This window comes from Oenanthe melanoleuca, chromosome 6, assembly GCF_029582105.1.
Source record: "Oenanthe melanoleuca isolate GR-GAL-2019-014 chromosome 6, OMel1.0, whole genome shotgun sequence".
NCBI classification, from domain to species: domain Eukaryota; kingdom Metazoa; phylum Chordata; class Aves; order Passeriformes; family Muscicapidae; genus Oenanthe; species Oenanthe melanoleuca.
This window is the reverse complement of record NC_079340.1, coordinates 15,702,677-15,722,780: the sequence shown is the minus strand read 5'-3', so window position 1 is coordinate 15,722,780 and position 20,104 is coordinate 15,702,677. Positions and strand designations below refer to the sequence as shown.

The 20,104-nt window shown below is 46.0% G+C and overlaps 2 protein-coding genes across 9 annotated transcripts in view; one reads left to right on the top strand and one right to left on the bottom strand.

Moving 5' to 3' along the window:
- ZP4 (zona pellucida glycoprotein 4) overlaps positions 1-19,388 on the top strand; it is a 37,216-nt gene extending 17,828 nt beyond the window's left edge. The window contains exon 11 of the transcript XR_008840863.1: positions 17,612-19,388. The gene's annotated coding sequence lies outside the window, so the exon portion shown is untranslated. The remainder of the gene's footprint in view (positions 1-17,611) is intronic.
- Positions 1-19,821, bottom strand: part of LOC130255066 (uncharacterized) — a 29,945-nt gene extending 10,124 nt beyond the window's left edge. For 2 of the 8 annotated variants that reach the window (XM_056495380.1, XM_056495381.1), the window contains exons 1-4: positions 19,422-19,650; positions 9,364-10,259; positions 2,917-3,078; positions 227-413 (exon numbers count right to left, since the gene is read on the bottom strand). In XM_056495380.1, the coding sequence (XP_056351355.1) occupies positions 227-413; positions 2,917-3,078; positions 9,364-10,259; positions 19,422-19,464 (1,288 nt within the window). In that variant the 5' untranslated portion in view covers positions 19,465-19,650. Of the gene's footprint in view, positions 1-226; positions 414-2,916; positions 3,079-9,363; positions 10,260-19,421 lie in introns of all 8 variants that reach the window. The other 6 variants (XM_056495384.1, XM_056495377.1, XM_056495378.1 and 3 more) reach the window with 6 other exon arrangements.
- Between the last annotated feature and the right edge of the window lie 283 nt (positions 19,822-20,104).

The window sequence follows — 20,104 nt, the reverse complement described above, 5'->3', positions numbered from 1 at the left end:
ACAAATCAAAACCCCCCAAATAATACACATGAAGCAGCCATTGTTAAAATCCTAGGTATAAACAGAGCATTTTAAATTTCTTCTCTTGGATTTCAGCTAGGGTTCAGTTCTACTAAAACCTTGCTTTGTTCCCAACTGTCTTTCCTAGGGAAAAGAAAGTGGCTGTTCAGCTTGTTTGGCCAAGTGGTGGCAAACAGGAGGGCAGGCTAGAGGTATTTGAACTCACCATTGCAGTTGCTCAGCTTTTCAGTGTTTGCTCCTATTTCTGGGATGATGGAAAGATCAGAAGGGTTTCCAGTCTGAACCAAGAGGCTGTGAGGTCTGCTCCTTCCAGCAAAACTTGTTTTCATGTCTTGATATGAGTTAAGGAAGATACTGATGGCTCCACAGGAGCAATGCTGCACAAGGTATTCCTGTACCAGACAAAAAGTATGTAAGTTCTGAGACTGCAACAGCCCAAGGTAATGGGTGGTGGCACACTACAGAGAAATTGTAAACATTCCAGCCCAGAGATGGCCATCCTTGTCCTAGGACCCACCAGAACCCAGACAAATTATTTAATTCTTTAAAAGTCTGAACAGCCTGTAGTTAGTAATACAGAGCTTCCATGGCTTCATTAGCATTTAACTTAAATTGCCTGATACTCAGCATCTTTTCAGTTTGTTTCCCAGAAGGAATTGAATACAAGTTTCTAAACAGAGCTGTTCAGCTAAGGCATTAGTGTAAATAAACAGATCAGTTATAACAATGACTCATGTTTTAAGCTGTTATTTGTTTTGGAGCATGCACAGACAACAACATCTTGTATTTTTATTGATGGGATGCCACAGTTCTCTTGTGTGTTACCAGCCAGATTGACTGTATGTGGTACTTCAGTCTGTGTATTTCTGCTGTTGTGGTGAAGTGAGGAAGGGGAGATTTTCTGCCTTGCACAACCATATTGCAGAAGAGTTTAGTAGGGTAGGAAGGAAGGAGAGTTTTATCCAGCTGAAGCAGAAAGGAAGCCAAGCTGTTTACTGGTGTTGGAACCAGTTTAGCTCCTCTGGAGCCCCCAAGCAACTGACAGTTTCAATGTCACTGCTCATCTGGATATGTTGTCACAGCAGTGTGGCACTTTGCATTGCCTATACCTTTGGGAGATGCTTAGCAAATCTGATAAAAGATGCTGGTTTTGGCCCATGGTATTATAGATTTCCCTGTAAAGGAAAGAATGTGGAACAGCAGTGTTCCCTTTGTGTCCCAGGATCAAAGCCATTCAGTGGTGATGTCTGTGCACCTCTCAAGAACAGCATTGCAAGCATTGCTTATCTACAACCCTCTTGACCAGCTGTTAATACCATGCTAACCCCATGTTTTGGGGTTGTGTCCTAGCCATGTCTGGGACATGGAAACCTTTCCATGCTCCTAGTCTACATGAAGAGTGTACATGGTTTGTAAAGGAGTCTTTGCCATCCAAATTGTGGATGGCAATCTTCAAATGGGGCAGCAGCAATGTTCCTCTTCTGCTCAGAGGGACTATGACTGAAGAACAAAGTGATGGAGAGCTGCTCAAATACAGGAGATGCAGACACCACAGGATACCTGAGAGCATCCAGTTTTGTAGACCACGCTGCAAGCGCTGAATGTTACATCTGAGGATCCAATTCCCCACTGAACAGTATGAGACTAATGCATTGAGAAGACACTGCTGAGAGACCTTCAGAACTATCAAAAAGATCAAAGTTTTGAATATTTAAATGAAAGCACGGTGCCTTTCATTTCAGTGGGAGCTTGGGAGGGGGCACATCCACCAGATGAGTTTGCAGCTTGGAAGAGTTACTTTGAGTGAGCAATGACTCACAGTTTAAAAGCTTCAGGAAATGTGTTAACAATTCCCAGGCTCTATGTAGGAGGCTGCATTCCTCTGAGTGTGAGAGATGGGTACATGGAAATGACAAGCTACTCTGCAACTTGACTCAGAACTTGGCTTTGGCTCTGAGGAGGAGTCAGTCACCTACTGCAGATCCAGTCCCAGCAGGTGGGAGAGCAGCACCAGGGGAACAATGACGCTATCGGGAGAATAAAAGACTCCCCACAGCACAGCTGGGAAGAAAGAGCTGAGTGTGATAAACCCTTTTTGTTCCTTTGGGGAGTGTTAAAATAAACAAAAAGGCAGGGGAGGAAAGACGATGGAAATCTGGTGTGTGACTGAAGAAGAGGTGGGGTAGAGCTTAATGAAATATGCAGGGGCTAAAAAATGCTGATGGAAATGCTAGGAAGACCCTGGAATTATTTGCAAATTTCAGTCAAATTTTCCAGCTAGCTCTGGCTGATAAAAATGACAAATGGGAACACTGAAAAGGTTTCATGTCAGAGATTCTTCATCTGGCAGCTCAGGAGCACAGGGAGGGAAAAAAACATGGAGCTGGGTCATGGTATCACTGTTTGTATTTCCCTTTGTGTCTGTTTTGTGAAAAATTTTTGTGAAATTCTTTGTGAAAAGATTTTGACAATTTGAAACCAGAAGGAAATGAAAGATCTTATAATTCAAAACACAATTGCTAAAGAGCAAGGATTTTGTTTTGACAGCATTGAGGAGAGGAGATCTGTTCTTAGAAAGTTTACAACTGCAGAGAAGAAGTTACTGACTAGAAGCAGGCCACTGCATGAGGTGAGAAGAGTGCTTTTTAACACAACAGAAGCAAGCACATTTGGGAAACAAAACTGAATAAGAATAGAAGCTCAATCCCAGCCTCAGGAAACTAAACCTATCTGGTGCCTGAGGCCTCCCTGAAGACCACAGTACCCAGCCCAGGTGGGTGTTGAATGTGGTAAATTGGCATTTCCCGCACACAGAACTTTCTGTTTGGGCCATGAGTTTATTATTTAAGACGTACTAGTCTATTACTCAATGGAAGATATATAGTGTCTGCTTACCTCTTTTATCTGACTCATCTTCTGCTCTTTCTGCAAGTTGCACACTTGTTTTTGGAGACGCAGGTTGTGCTCCTGAAGCTGCCCAATCTTCTCAATCAGTTGGCAGATGTGTTCCAGGTATCCCAGACCAGATCCCAGGGCTTTGCTGCTACTTTGGTTCACCTGCAATGACAATGCATCTTGGACTAGGGAGTAACAGACCCATTCCTGCCAGGAGCTGAGAGCCCTGCACACTCCTTACAGTTATGTCCTGTGATAAAGTCAGGCTTCCTCTTGCAAGGGGCTTTGGTCTTACCACAGATTTGAGCTACAGAATCATATGCTGAAGTTCTTTTCTGGATTACTCAGAATTTCCACTGTCAGAGGAACTCTTCTGACTGATCACAGGCTGATGTAGAAGAAAACCTCATGACAGCTGTTTCTACTTCCACCTCCCAAGTTAATTTTTGCCTTTTACTGGCCACAGAAGCCTTCCAAACAAATATGGTTCTACTGCTATGGATGGCTGGGGCTGGTATGGCTCACTTAGCCCACAGTCCTCAGTGCAAGTCGCACTTATGTGTACTGAAGCTGGGCTTGGCTCCTACCCAAAGGCACATATCTGCAGGTTGCATTGATTTAGTCACAACCAGCTAGGGGGTACTCTTTGTCTGCTGTGCTCTGGCCCTCATCACTGCCGTGTCTGTGAGAGAAACATACTTGAATCAAGCTGCCAAAGTGAAAGAACATCTTTCCACTAGTCTTCAGTAGAATCCAGCTTACATCCCTGCTGCTACTTTCTCAGTCTTGAAGAGATGCCTGAAGAAAGTCTGCAGGATCAACTTTGCTGTCTGGCTGTGGAAGGATAATCTCCACCACTAATTTCTCTTCACCCAGGATCTGCCAGAGTCCCACTGCTGCTCAGCCAAGGGCAGAGCTGGAGACAGAGGGTAATCCTGTGGCAGAAGAAAAGTGTGATGCTGCCCAGGCTCCTGCTGTGCACCTCACCATTGCTGTGCCAGGACTGCCCCATGCACAGCGAGTGTGCTGCCCTGTGCCGTGGTCAGGCTGTGTGGAACGTGCTGCTGACAAACACTAGCAGGGGCTCACTTCCACCTTGGCGCTGCCTGCTGATGTGTGTGTGATAGCAGAGAGTAAAATAAGCCTCGGTCTTTACAAAAGCACTGCTCTAAGTTTATCTTACTTCAAAAAATAAGTTCCCTCTACAAAAGCAGGAAGCTTACTCTGTCTCCTTTCCCACAACAATCTACATTTTTGGGGAAATGCCAGCCCTGGGACTCTTCCTGTCTTTTCATTATGTCAGAAAGCTCATGGTGTGTTCAAAAATAATCAACATTAGGATTTACTTCTTTTTAAACAAATGATGATACAACGTTATTTATAAACAGGTATTATTAAATCCAGATGCTTTTGTGTCTGAAGTTGGGACAGAGATTGTTGACTCCAAGTCAGGCAGTCATTCATTTCATGACTTTTATTTTCCTCTCAGGCAGAGCCTGCAAGAAGTGGTGGCACGACAAAAGTTACTCAGCCATAAAACTGAGTAATTACTGTGGCTGTGCAATGAGAAGGGACACAGCCCCAGGATCCAAAGGGAGAGCAAAGCCTATGTGGTATCTGGTGGGAAAAGCTTGAATCAAAAGCACTATAACCAATGTATCTAAAAGCAACTAGGGATTTGGGGGTGCCCAGCTTCAGAAGCACAATTTTCAGGAAGTACATGGGTATCAGCTTCTGAAAATTTGTGGTCAGAAAGCAATGGTAAAAACTTTTAGGGCATGCATCACCCTGCCACGGGGCTGGTTAGCATTAGGGTTCCTCAGATATGGCAGGTGTTCTATACAGAATATTTGTGTAATTTAGCTGGTTGTCCCCAAAACAATTGGACAGAGAGGGACCCTCTAGGAACCCTTCAAAGGCTTTGTTTTTTCATAGACTGGAAATACCTAAAGACCCCTAGTTATCTTTTGATGATGCCAAGTGCAGCATAGACTCTGATCTGTCATTATCTGGTCTAAATTTTTTCCTCTCAGCATCTGTGAGAGTGTAGCAAAGAGTCAGCAACTACAGGAAAACTGCAAACATTTTGCAGGATGTCTCTTACATTCTCTGCCCTCCCAGCTGAAGCTTCATGACTGAAATTTGTCCTACTCTGCACATGGTAATTGTCAAATAGTGTTGCAACAAAAGCTGCGTACCCATTTTTGAGATGATGAAGCCTGTGAAGAAGGAAAAATATCTTGCCTACTTTTTTGTAAGGTGAAGATGTGGAGGATCATAAAGACACAATTTGTGAATCAAATGGTTAAAGCTTCTCTAGGAAAGTAAGAACCTAATGTATAAATATGTGCAGATTTTGCTTTTAGGCATGAGACTGAGCTAGACCCTCATCTGGAAGAAACAGAGTTAAAGGCTCCCAGCTATGCTATGCTGAGTTACTCACATTACATTTTTTTGACCTGGAGGAGTTAAGATGCACTACATTGACTGTACACCTGTGTAACCAAAGAGGGATCTCTGCCCTTGTCAGTGCTCGCCTCACTAAGTTTTGGGCACAGGTTTTCAGTATGTGTGTCCCTGGCAATAAACCACAGTTGTGATGGCCCACAGGTTTCTTAGGATTCTTAAAAATACAGGATCAGCATTTGCACTGGGAACTTTGGCTTATCTAGGAGCCCTCTAGCCAGTATTTTGTCTGGTGCAATTTTGTCTGGTGAACATATTTTCCTCTGCAGCTACCCAGCTCACAGAGGTGGGAGTCTGTCTTCTTGTCTCTGGGGAACATTGTGCTCGCTGCAGCATCTGATCACTAGGAAGATTTGAAGTTCAGTGGGAGCTGCAAGAATGAGAGTTGCTTTCTAGCCTCTTGTCCAACTGATGTATGATCAAAATCTGCATGTCTGGTCACCTAGTCAGTCAGCACTTTGTGCAGCCTCATTTCAGCCATTATCTGTTACTTGATTGCATGTGATGTGCTTTTCTACAATTGGGCTCAATGGAGAACTGTCCTGGGCTGGACCTGGCAGCAGGAGCTGAAGATGACGAGCAGTTTGCAGAGGAAGTTTTCTTGTTCTGAAAATGCTCACTGATGTATCTTGCATTGCCTTAGCTTTCTGTGCTTCACACAATGCTCTTCACTTTTCTTGTGGATAGTTTTGGGTTGTACCATGCTCCATCCTGCCATACCTCCCTCACTGCATGCTCTTGCCATGTGAGCACGGCTGGTACAGGCAGCACAGCCACTGCACCACCCAACACGGAATGTGATTCCAAACCTCCCATCCTGGGCTCAGAGCAGCCAGTTAGTGAGGCCAGGGGCTGAGAGGGAAGCATTTGTCACTGGAAGCTGACAGCACTGAAAGGCCAGTGAATAACAGGAAAGAGAGGGATCGTGCTGTGTATTTCTGACAGCTCCACCCTGCTGTCCAGGAGGGGCTGTGCTTGCTGATAGCTGCTGGTTTCCTCTGAGCAGCACGCACAGGCCAGGGGCTGAGCATCACAGGTAGCCCTAGCCTTGCCCTGAACTGTACCACTCTGCAGAGAAACGTTTTGACTGCTTTGGCCCAGGATAAATAGCACTGCATGAATAATGATTTTTTTTTCATTTAATGATGAAAGTGCTCCCACCCTTCATCTACGAGTATGGGCTGAGCCGACTAAATGTAAACTTTATGGAGTGTGAGGAAGTGTTTGTAAAGCAAAAGCATCAAAAGCTATGTATCTTCAAACTTCAAGCATGAAAGGAAATGCTTTTATTTAGGCTTCAAAGTTCTTTCTCTTGCTGTTTAACAGCTTCCATTTTCTTTCATCTTTCAAAATGTAGGCAAATTTTAAAATAACGACAGTTGAAAACAAAAGATCAGAAAGCTTTGTCTAAAAGTGCTGGACTGAAATGATTTGATGTATATTTTCAGCCAAAGCTATTCACCAAAAGGTCAAAATATTTGGTCTTTTCCAGTCCCTCTTTTTCAGCATTTTCCTTCCTGTTCTCCTGGAAGTGGCCTCAGCAGTGAGGGATGGTCAGGAGGGCATCAAGGGAAAACTTTATCCAGAGACTGAATCCTTGTTTGGCTGTGGTGAGCCAGTGAGCACCATTGGCACTGCCACAGCCAGCTGGGCTGGGGAAACTCAACTGCTCTTCTGGTACATGAAAGTTCCCCAAACCATCAACAGAACTGAGGAAGAGGGTGTCACCTATAATTAAATAATGCTCTCACTGAGCATTAATTATAAGCCAGTATAAGCACTCTTGCATTTCCATCAACATTAATTTAATGCAGCAGGAATTGATTTGATGGAGCAATTTGGCTTGCCATGTTCTTACCAAACAGGGTGGAAATACACCATGCTGGCCTGTGCTCTTTCAGGCAAAACTGGTTCATTTCCAGGGGTATCTGAGTCCCTCAGATGACAACAGGCCATAGCAGAGATTGGTTTCTAGGTACCATTTTGTGTCTTGGACAGGTTAAAGGCAAATGTGAAAACCACAGAGAAAGCCTGGAGCAGAGCCTCAGATGGGGTGAACCAAGATGCATCTGCCAGCTCTATGGTCAGAATCATCCTGACCTCACTTCTGAACAGGTCTCTGTTGTCTGACAGTGAGGACAGGTCAGCCTGGCGTAAGTTTGGTGAGAGCAGAAGGCTCTGCATCTGCCAGAGGCTGTCCTGGTGCTCTCACAGAGCAGCAGCTGCTGCAGGGCTGTGCATTTCTTGTCCCAGTCAACTTTGGTGCTACCTGGCATCCCAGCAGTTTGAGGAGTGCGGCTTTTGAGATACAGCAGCCTGGAGGTGTGCTGTGAAGAGGGGCAAACTTCCCCAGCATCTAGGTCACAGCTGTATTTACACAGCTCAAAAAACAAAGAAAAGTGCTCTAGGGCACAGAGCTTTAGCACTCAGCCAGTGAGGATATTAAAAAGGAGGGGAGATAAGCCACCAAGAGCTTCATTTCCTCTTCAGCTTCTTTCTAATTTATTCTCTTGTTTATTTAAATTATTTGCTTTGGGAAACTGAGGCTCCATTTCACCAAGGATTTAAAGGAATTTCATGGGCATACAGAGCTGTCAGACAAGAACAAATCTGGCTGCAAACTCTCTGCAAAAGAGAATTTAGGTAACTTTTTATGAAGTCTCCTTATGGTCAGATTCTGCTGCTCTCATATTTTTTTGAACTCTGCCAAATGGCCAGGTTTGTTTGGGATCTGTGCAAAATAGACTTCTGTCTTCTGCCATGTCTGAGATGGCTCTGGGGAGGAAAGCACTGCTTAGATGGATCATGTGTTGCTTGTACTGCCTTTATATGCAATGTTAACAGAGATGGGACATTCTGACCTTCCTCACTGCTCAAGAGGGTTTGGCATGCTGGAGAGGAAGTCCAGTGCCTGATTTCTCAGGGTAGCAAGGTCATGGTTAAATTATTTGCACAGCACACATCATTTGTTATTTGGCTTCCTCCTACCCATCTCCAATTCCAATTCATCACTATTGCCACTATGAATGCCCCCTCAAAAAATCCCCGCTAGGCACCACTTGATGCCTTTGTGTGTTTGTGACCCTCTTCACCTAGCCTTTCTCATTTCCCTTTGCTCATGGGGCTCTTTGGTCTGTCTCTCTGTCAAGAATCAGCTCCCCTTTGAGATCTTTGCTTTGCTGGCTCCTGGAACCCACTTGCCATTCAGGCAAGGCAGTGATCTCTCTGCACTTCAGAGGCTTCAGGCAAAGAACTGGGGGAGCGCTTACCAGCACCTGCTGTGGGAGAAGGTACAGAAGGGCTTTTTGTTCTTGTCAGTGGCATAGGGTACCCAGCAAGGGGAAAGAGAGGGAGTATGGAGTGGGACAGCCTGCTGAAATTGGTTCTCTGCAGTTTGGTCCATCACAGCTACACTGGCAAGTTAAAATGGCATCTCCAACTCCAGCCCAACAAAAATCTGAATTTCTGAATTAGCTCCCTGCTCATACATCATTTGTGACATTTGACTCAACACGACACAACATACCTGGACAGACATGAATTAACCCTTAGACAAATTCTTTACAAATTTCAGTGCCCCAAAAGCAAGCCAGCTGTTCCCAGAGACAGGAATAACCTGGTCTTGAAAATAAACCTGTGTTCTGACCCCCACCGCATCAGAGGATGATGACTAACTTCATTATCTTCATTTTGAGACCAGAATCAAGTCCATCCTCTCATCTAGGGCTTTTAGAAACGCCAGATCTCAATGAGTAATTTGTCATTCTTACCCAGACCTGATATTTATGAATTAATTCAGAATTTTACTGGTATGAAAATAAATTATAAAAATCAGTTACCATTTTTTTCACGGCTTACATTTTTCAGGGGAGATATTCTAAACTCATTCAGATGTGTCTAGTTTGTGACAAACAGGACTTGAACACTCACTGGGGTGTTTGGACAGGCCTAGATTTAAGATTCAATTTAGGTGTTTCTCACCTCACTCAGCCTACAGCATTCATCCATGTATTCATCCAGACTGTCACTGGTGGGGTACTTCTTCAGCTGATGTTCGTGGATCTGAAGGTCTTGCATGCTGCCAAAATTCTCTGGGAAACTGTCAGCAATTGTCTTTGGCTCTTCTGTGGGACCTGGGGTGGAAGGAGTGCTTTCCCTGGAAAGGTCCATCTCTGGGATAGGCTCCCTTTCCAGAGGCTGCTTGTCACTTTGGTCAAAATGTTCATCAGCACTTTCTTCCTGAGGGACATTGAAGCCTTCAAGGGAAATTGTAGGATCCTGCACAGCATCCGCCTCCTGACTGTAGTAATCAGCTTGCTTTTTGCTCTCTGGATCTTGGAGGCTAACTTGTCTGGCATGTTCTTTACATGTTCTCATTAACTGATGGTCAATTTCTGGAGAAGAGGAGGTGCTGAGCACACCTGAGTCACAAAATGAGTCTCTGCTGTGGAGCACAAAGCTCTTCTCTGAGCCCGTGGGCGTTGATGGAGAATTAGCACCGCTTGGCAGCTCGACCCCTGAGTCCTCAGATTCAAATTTGGAGAATCTGTGCAGCCGGCACTTGGACTCGAAGGCGCTGAGGTCGGGCAGGGTGGCTACACAGTCAGTGCTTGCTGAGCCATCCACACAGTCTGCATCTGCTGCATCTGCTGCATCTGCTGCATCTGCTGCATCTGCTGCACCTGCTGCACCTGCTGCACCTGGACGTCCCAGGCAGTCTGGTGGGAGACTGGCACCGGGAAGATGGGACTCTGCTGTGCAGGCTGTGTCAGCTGGAGCCTCTGGGATTAACCCTGGGTTTTGAATTCCTTCATTGCTCAGTATCTTCATGTGTGTTAGCACAACTTTGTCCTCAGCAGGTGGGCTCTTCTTACCTGCTGAAAAGAAAACAAGTAGAAGGTCACAGGAGGCCACAAAACTCAGTGTCTAATGCATCCCCTGAGGGATGTGGAATGTAAAACTGCTATACCAAGGCAGTAGTGGGGGACAGCCCTGATTTGTTTTTCTTGAGCTATACGAAGCTTTCTTGCAGGCTTTGCTGCAACAAAAGCCTTGTGTTTCATAGCTTCAGAGTCCTCCAGGGGGCTCATAAAAGCACAATTCTGATTTGATAGATAGGCAAAAACAACATACGTAGGCAGGTGACTTTTTAGTAATTATCTGCATATAGATGGAGAGATGTACATGTTTTTTCAGCCTGATAGACATTAATTTAAGGCTCAAACATTTTTCCGATTAAATGTATTCTCAATTAGAAGAAAAAAAGAGTAAAATGAAATCAGTCTTCCCACAGGCTTAAATGATTTGGGAATGGCTTAAATGGTTTGGACTGCAACAAGCAATTTGCAAACTATTTGGTATTTTCTGCAGTATTCTCTGCTCACATACAGGTGGCAAAAATCAAGTTCTGATAAGAAAAGCAAATGTAAAAAGCACTGCAGATATTTTTCACTCCCTGTATGGTTTTAGCTATGAATTAATGTCTTTAAGTGAACTCCTACCTGATTTGTAAAGACAAAGGAGATGGGGCCAGCTTTGTTCAAGAGCTTTTGCACAAGGACAAAGAAGACTTGTTTTCAAATCACAATTATTTTACACAGTAATGTGATAGAACAGTCTCTGGATGAAAGGCTGATCTTCAGGAGTAAAAGATCTACTCCCAGGTTTTTCTTACTGTTTTTCTGCATATAGTATTTCATAGTGCAGACTTCTGGACCATGATGGTATGAGAGCCAGTGTGAAAGTTCTGCATCTACCTTTTAGCAAACTGTAAATCTCAGCTCCAAATACGTATGTTGGTGGATTTGGAACCAAGAATTGATGCAGAACAAAACTTGTTTCTCTGGTATCTTTTCCCTTAGGGGCCAATCCAGAGTGCTACAATGCGGACACTTTTCTGGCTGTCTTTCTACTTCATTGCCCTCTCCTCTTTCTTTTTGCCTGAATCAGACCAGCAGCAGCTTTACAAACTCACCCCCGGTAATGCAAATGTCCCTAGGCAGGCAGGAAAGCCTGGGATCCACCCCACCAGCAGTGGATCAGGGAGAGCTCTGCTGTGCAGCTCTCCTTTGTGGCAACCCAGAAAGCTCCCTGTTTCAGAAATAACCCATCTTCCAGCTTTACCTTGCCAGCTTGTTTTCTGCAATGTACTTAGACAAGGGAGACTTTTACTCATTAAGGACAAGCTAACTCTTATATTTGAATTCCCTCCATTTGATCTTGAGAATTTCCTGGGATACCACTGAAACATGCCCTTTACTGTTCATAGAACCCACTGAATTAATATTTTACACTGGATTTTCATAAAGGGCAGTCATTGATAAATAATCTGATGGGCTTTTTTTGTGGTACATAGTGCTAATACCCCTTATATAAGATTCATTTATCATATACAGAACTGCACTGCTTCCTTTAGCAGGATTCACAGGCATCTTCCCAGTGCAAAGAGCCCTGTTTGGGACAATCAGTGCCAGACCTCAGCAATACAACATCAGGATGTGACTGTGGTGGGTGACAAGAAAAAGACATTACAAAGGCAAGCTCATCAAGAGCTGCCTGTGCTGGGCTCTGTTGTTCTTCTTCTACTTTGGGGATATGCATGAGGGACCCTGAACTGAGGACAAGGAACAGGGTGACTGGTTTGCAGCTTCCCATACAGCAAAACACCAGCTGTAAGAGGGAGCTGGGTGCCAGGTCTTGGAAGGAGGAACTGAGTCACTTTGATTGGAGACAAAACATTGTATCTGCATGAAAAATACAAGGTTTACAGGCTCTTCTGATGGCATCACTACCCCAGCTGGCCAACAAAACCACCGAGAGTCAGGAGTGCAGCTGCATTCCTACAACTTTTAAGAACAAACCATACAGCTGTCACTCTTACCAGGAATTGCTGTATGCAATGGTAGCTCTTTCCCACAGACTGATTGCTCTCACTTATTAATCATGCCATGTTTTCCTTTGACTGGAGATTCTCTCTCTTCTTTCAATCTGTCCCTGTTTTTTCTTGCTTAACTGGTTTCACCCTGGCCTACACAAATATTGCTTTGTCTAAAATCAGGAAGCAGCATATTAAAATGAGGTCTTGCTGCTTACAGAAGGAGATGTCAGATGCTTTACTGCATATCTTTTAGGACTACAAAAGCTGCAATGTGAACAAGAAGGTTTGGCTGGAGTAAAAAAAATAAAAAATAAGATGAAATCTTTAAATCTTTGACCCTCTTTGGGATGTGACCACCTTGATGCCAACAACAGTTCTTTGCTCTCCCTGTACTGTGGTCACTAGCAACATGTTTCACAAAAATTGTTTATCTGTTCTAGGCTGCAAACCATTGCTCTCAGCACTGTCAGGTCCTGCAAACCACAGTGTTTGAGCATCTCTGATTTATTCTTCACACACCCTGTGATGAGGCAAAATGTTATCATCCTCCTACCACAAGATCAGAGCAGTTTCAAAGGATTTTGCAACACACTTGGGCACCTCGTCCTCAATCATTCAATAATACTTTTCCATGGTCAGTGAGGTCATCTGTGCAGTAGCAGAAAGATCTCCAACGATTAAGGCAGAGATCTGAAACTCAAGTTATTCTTGCTGCACCTCACTGACAGAACAGTCTCTCTTCTTCCTCACTGTTAAATGGATTATAGACTCTAAACCACGGGGCTTCCAACCAACATTGTTCCTGCTACACATCTCGAAAGAGGCATACAAAAACACTCAGTTCTTTCTAGCATATTGCTAACAAATACCAGAATGGTGCAATTAAAGCTCATCTGCACAACTGAAGAAAAAAAAAAAAAATTATCCAGACCCTCAACTGCTATAAATGAACTAATTTCCAAGGCCTTTAACAGAATTGTGTCAGCTAATTTTGGCTGAAGGCTTGGTCTGTGAGTGCTTTGTTCAGCAATACCAGAGGCCCTGGGTGAAGTAAAGAAGGGAGATAATTCCTGCCTGGCACTGGAGGGAGTGTGCTGGAGGGGTATGGTTGCAAACAGTCCTGCACAGGGGCTTCTGAAAAGAGGTGTGAAGAATTTCAGAGAGCTGAACGGTGGCATTAACAATGGTAAGATGCATTTACTTGTACTGGAGGCCAGCCAGGTTTGACACTGCTGTTTCTGGGAATTCAGCCAAGATTTTTGTTGTTGTTTTTGTTTCTTTTCCCCTGGACTGGTTCTCCACACCCCTCTGGGGTAGGGGTAAGATAGCAAATACTATAGCTTTTAGGAAGCTGGCTGGTACACTGGTGTGGCAGCCAGGGAAGGAGTGGAGTTCTGTGTGCAAGCTTCAGAATCAGTACAGGTTCCTGAAGCATCTTCAATATGTGTGCCAAACATTGTCTCAGGGGAGCTTGTGCTGCTTGCCTAGTAGCCCTTTCAAAGAGTTATATGGCTCTGTAATCACCCTAGATATATACAGGGTTCCCTGGATTGAAATATATGCCTGTAACTGGTGGTAAGTGTAGCCTTGGGAACCTGGGTTTCCTGTGCCTGTAAAGCTGGAGAATCAGACTGCTTCCCAACTCACAAGGAGGTGGTGACAGTGAACTAGCTAATACCTGGGGGTAATTGTAAGGGAGTGAAAGGAACAGATGTGTCCCACCTAAGTCTCTAGAACTTTGCTCTGCATTATGTTTGAATTGCTTTCTAATGTATTTCTATGTTTTAGTTAGCATAGCCTAATGAGAAACTAGAGAAAGTTAAATCTTTCAAATGTAAATACCCTCCCATCAGCTCCTGTCCCAAGGCTTCCCTTTCTTAGGAAGGTTTTTTTCCCAGTTATTTCTAAGTTATTTTTCCAGTTGCACAATATCTAGCAGCTGCCAGGACTCAGCCTGGTGTGTTACTACAGAGATCTCTGACCAGGAGAGGGAGGGCAGATACCTAAACATAAAATTACTTCCAAGCAATTTCTTTATCCCAAGTAAGTTCATGCACAAGATGAATTCAAACAACTGCCTAGGAAAAACTCCTACACATTTCCAATCTTGCTTAAGACCAATTCCTGCAAAAGCTCCCCCTTTCTAGTAAACCAAGCCAAAGTCTGTATCCAAATCCCTGTGCTCCAAGGTACTGAAACCCACGTCTGATTTTTTTTCATTTTTGCATCTATGCCTGTGGCTAAAGCTGTGTTTCACTGGCAATTCTTTCAGTGCAAGACCTGTTAAGCTCTGCTACATCCCTGAGAGGGTCAGTGGCCTGTGATGCACTGACTTAAGTATGCCATGATTAAGTAGCACATGCTTTTCTGATGTATGCAACTAATGGAAGTACTGGTGGACAGGAAGAGGCCAGGCTGGCAGTGGAATGAGTGCTGCTACTGGCAGCCAGTGGCAGAGAGCCATTCCATACCAGCACTGCCCTTTGCTGCTCTCTTCCCTTCCAGTCTCTGCCCACCTGTTTTAAAATATTTGTCCTGATTTTCAGGCTACTTGGTATGGGGAGAATCTCTGTTAAACATGGCACAACTGGAGCCAAAGCTTTGCTCATCTCCATCTGCCCCAGTCTTACAAAGGATAGCAGAGCTAGAGCCATGGCAGCCTTCTGCTTGTCTCTAAAACTGCAGCAAGGTCCATGTGCACAGCAAACCCATCCACAGTGGGTGGTGCTGGCAGGCTTGTGCAGGATGAACAGCCCAGAGATACTCAGAGAATCTATGCCTCTCCCTGCTACTGTGTGCCACACATGCCACAAGACATGGAGCATCCTACACACTGCAGTTCATAAGGCCAGTATTTTCCAGCTTTACTGTGCCACCTCAAATAAAGGGCATCACCAATGACTTGGGCTGCTGGAGTAGCAGGGACTTTGCACAGCTAGTCTGCTTAGCCCTGAGTGCAGGAGTAAGGTGCATGTGTAAAGTGCCAGAAAAGGATTTTCAGCATCCTATAGGGAACACAACCTGCCTAGTAACTCCTCTCTGGCTCCAGCTGTGCCAAGGATTAAACCCTGCTGTGCAGGTTTGGTTCTGTGATGGGGCTGTGGCCTCCAAGTAACAGACTACGAGATGATTGTCACCTTTTGAAGAATCATTAGACAGCAGTGACTAGTGCACCGGAGTCAAACTCATGACCCATTCAGTCCTTGCACTCCCTCATTTTCCTTCCTTCCCTTACAAAAAGTCTCCTTCAGTTTTGTCACTGTGCCACGTTCTCTAGCACTGCTGGCAGGACGGCTCAGGTGGTATTTCCCTTTCATTTCGAAGAGGTGGGTTTTTTTCTCACCAATGATGAGATCTCAATTTCCCAGCATTTAAGGGAGAAGGGGTCACTTCCTTTCTGAAACAATAGGCATTTTTTGCTGATGACTTTTTCCCCACGTGTGCAGAAGGGTGGGGCTGGGCGCTGGGGCTGTGCTGGCACCTCCTCAGCAGCCCCCAGGCAGGGCTGCGGGAGCCGTGTCACCTCCCCGTGTCACCTCCCCGGCTGGAAAGAGCTGTCCCCAGCACAGCCCTGGGGGCTCAGGCAGGACCTCAATGCTCACAAGACTTGAATTACGCTTCCAAAAACCCCAAACCAACCCAACAAACAAAAAAAGTCCCCACCCCAAAAAATGAGTAACCACCACCAACTGATCCTCTGTGAGAAAAGTCTATCTCCACTCAGCTTTGCCATGGGGTTTCCACTGGGTGGGGATCTCCCGACTCCCTGGACTGTTGATCCCAGTCCTGGCAATGGCAGAGGTGCTACTTGCCACCAAAAGTCTGCAAACTATCTGCCTGCACCAGCGCTTTTCAAACAGCATGCTGAGTGTGCTGCCGGATCTTGGGCTGCCCGGTCTGAGCAAGGCTTCTCCTAAATAATCAGGATAATCACGAGCTGAAAATTTAATACAGAAAGCTTATCGCAGGGTCTGTTGTCTTCAGTGCATCAGTTACAACAGCAGCAGAAACTTGTGAAGGCTTAGAAATCACTGTCAGAGGAAAGGTCGGGTATTTGTTGTTTTGTTTTGCTTGGTTTGCTTGTTTTGTTGTTTTTTTTTTAACTGGAGTTGCGACTGAAAAATTCACATTTACAGGGGAACATGCTTCCATGTGTTAACAGTATTTGCATGATAGACCCAATTCTCTTAACTTTAATTTTTCCAATTGGAGAAGTGAAATGCACGTGGATTTCATGAATATACATATACAATTTAATTTGCTCAAAATATTGAATGCAAAGGAATAATTATGACAAAGATGAGATTTCAGCTAGTCTTTGAACAAAAAGCACAAAGTACTTAGATCCTTTGGCTCCAAGGTGGTCTCTAGTCTCAATGTTAGTTAAGTGCGTGAAGTTCCTTAGGATCGTAGTTTGGTAATGTGACCAAAAATGCTATAGGGCCCCACAGCTGCGGCTGGTAATGACAAATCCATATAAAGCAGATGCCGAGAGAAAGATAACAGGGTTCAAGGACTCTGACTGAGGAGACAATCATTGCTTTAGTATCTATGTTTTACAAAAGAGGAGATAATTATAGCTCTTTTCGGGCATTTGAGGAGGAATGAGAGGGAGATTGATTGGTTGTTTACTGATTGATATAGTTGGGTGAACTAAAGAGGAAATGGATTTCCAAGTAGAGAGGCCACTTGACACTTTTACAGCTTGCTCCTAATTCACTGCAAGTGACCTGTGAAGTTTTTGAAACCAAACGACAGGTCTGATAGATTAGTGACCTCTGGCAGAAAGTCCTGGGGCACAGCAGGTCCCCTACACCCCCCGGTTTATCAGTCACTTGTGTAAGCTGGCGGTCACCAGCTTTGGGAACAGCACCTGACCCTGTGCGATAGCCCCAGCTAAAGCGCTGCTCCCACTCGTTTCTGCATTTACACTACAACTTATTTCTTTGTGTCTATGAACCAGTGAGGTTCAGGGGTAATTTCGGATCAGCACACAAGTTCTCCCTACTCTGCAATATAGTCCTGGGGGCGAGGAGAGGGAAGAGGTTCAGCCCCTGCAATCACCTATGGGGCTTATTTGTGAGATTTTTGTCAGGGAGATGACGACTGCTGCTAATGACCTGCAAATCCTTCTCCTTGGAAATTCACATGTGTTCCTCCAAAAGAAAGGTTCAAAACCTTAAATAAAGGAAACAGTGCTTTCATGAGCAGCCCTCTATAACAGCAAAACATTATTTAGCACACAACTCAGTGATATGTCTGAGCAGAAAATTAAAACAATAGAAACAAATATATCACACATTGGCAAAAAGTGTCTAATTTAGATATTTTCCTTGTACATCTGATCTGCAGGCTGCTTCATATCACAGAGGATTATTCAGCCAGAAATTAACTAGGAGCCAAGAGGCCCTTTGCAAGGATGGAACGTGCCCCCCAGGGATGACAGGTATGTAGTAATTCAGGTTTTATTGCCTATAATAAGCTTGGATAAACAACTGTTCAATAGCCCCAAAGACCAAGGCCGTGTAGACACCAGTTCTTCAACTAAAGCCAAAGGAACTCGAGAATTGTATTAGAAAGGTTGCTGTGAACCCATTCTTCATGAGTAGCCATTGCTGACCCTTGGTAAAACCCTGGAGAGCTGCTTTTGCTCAAACAAGGTAGCACTGGACAGGTGTAACCATACTCTGGCATGTCTGAAATCTGTTGCAGTGAGAGCAAGAGCCAAGAATGCTATTTCTGAATAGAGATGGCATCCAGATCAGGACACACATAATATTTGGTGCCTTTTTCTAGCTGAGGTGATCAGAGAGTGCTGCTGTTGTTCCTTATTTGGATAAATTCTAGATGAACCTTTTTTTGATCCCTCTGTGCTCTCTCTGTAGGATATCTCTGTTCCCCCACCAAAGCTTTCACCCCCCCCCATAAACAACACTGCTGTGTCTGGGTGGTGAGGGACACTTCCATGTGGAAGAGCAAGCTTCCTTTCACCTCCTAACCCTGCCATCACGTTTGCTCCATATGTATTAGTGGAAACAAGTTCATGGTCGAATTACATCCAGGGCAAAAAGGAGCAGTTTCCACCATATGGTAAAACCTTCAAACACCCTGCACGTCTTACGGGGATGCTGGCACATCCTCACAGCAGCATCGCTCTAGAGCCCTTGGGTAGCAGTTTCCAGACTGAGCCCAGGCAGAACAACGTGCTTCAGCAGCCTTGATGGCAACAGTTCCACTCTGGGGCACCTCACAGAGGCTCCAGCTTACACTAAGCTCTAAGTAGCTGCCCCAGACCAGGACAGCTGGGAAGCACAATCCAAGCAGAGAGCACCTGAGTGGATGCCCAAGAATCTGGCAGTTCTGATGACTCCATGGGAACAATTGCTGCAGCACTCCAAGGAGGCAGGAGTTTGGCAAAATGATGGAAAGTCAGGACCCCAGGAGATATAACCACCCCAAACACATGGGTTTGCAACATTTTTACAGTCCTGCTGTAGCACTGCACACTACATTTACACTCACAAACCATGCCTGTAGTCACCTCCACGCCAAGCAAACCAACACGGTGCAGTGATGCCAGTGAGACAGAACCTGCCGATCTCGTTTACAGCTGCCACAAACCAAGCTGAGGGTTAAGCAGGGATGCTAAGAGAATTCTGCCACACGGGGCTTGTGATCTCAAAGCCTGCACCTCTGGCTAAGGCATAAAATACAGTGGCCCTAGTATGCCTGAAAAAGGCATACTGAGACCACATAATTTGTTTGCACAACAGAGGCTTAAAAAGTTATAGGTGATCAGCTGCAGGACTATATCTGCCTTTGCTGCCAGGGTCACCTCATCTGCACAGGAGCAAGTAAAACACTTAGAGCCCGGGGATGCACTAGCCTAGAAAGCGGGGTGATGTCCGCTGCCCGTGCCGTGGCGGGCGGAGGCAGCCCCGACCCGCCTTTCGGTGGTACCGGGCCCGCGCGGTGCCGGGAGCGGGGCCGGTCCCTCGGCAGCACGCACCGCTCGGAGCACAGCGTTCCAGCCTCCCCTGCTCCCTTCTCCCAACTCTGCCACGCTTACCAAGGCGCAATAAGCCCACAAAGAGGAAACGGGACCGGTTCCTTCGGGCGATCTTTGTCCCGGCGGGCCGGGGTAGGGGCTGTGCAGCCTTACCTGCGAGGGGACAGAGGCAGCCGGAGAGCAGCGAGCGCAGCATGGGGCCGGGCGGCAGCGGCGCGGTGCCCGGCCGGCGGGGCCCGGCAGCAGGGCGGGCCGGGATGCGCTTGTCCTAAGTATCGAGGGGAAGGAAGGGGGTGGCGGGGGTGCGGGGCTGGGGAGGCGCTGGCAGCCGCCGGCTGTCCCGGGAGGGGCGGCCGACTCACCTCTCCTCCAGGGCGCTCCCAGGGTGAAGCTCCGGTGCCAGCTGAACATGCCGCCGGCAGCAGCCGCCCTCAGGGGCGGGCGGGGCGCGGGGCCGGGGGTGCCATCGCTGCCGAGCCTCCCGAGCGGCGCGGCGCGCTCAGGGCACGGCGGGCAGCGCGGAGCGGCGGCGCGGGCTGCGGGGCGGCGGGCGGGCGCACGGCCAGCAGCGACTTATAAAGGGAGCAGCCCAGAGGAATGTATCTCCTGTGGCTGATAAGCCGGGATGACTGCAGGGGTTTGGACTACCTTTGCAACCCCTGGAGAAGAGAGGGGGAGAGAGGGGGGGGAAAGGATAGGAGAGAAGAAAAAGAAAACTATTTCAGTGCTTGCATAATATCAATAAACAACTCCCCTCTCTAGTGGCAGGGAAGGCTGGAATGTTTAGGGTGGGGAGGAGAGAGGGTTTGTTGGGTTTTGCTGCTTTTTTTTTTTTT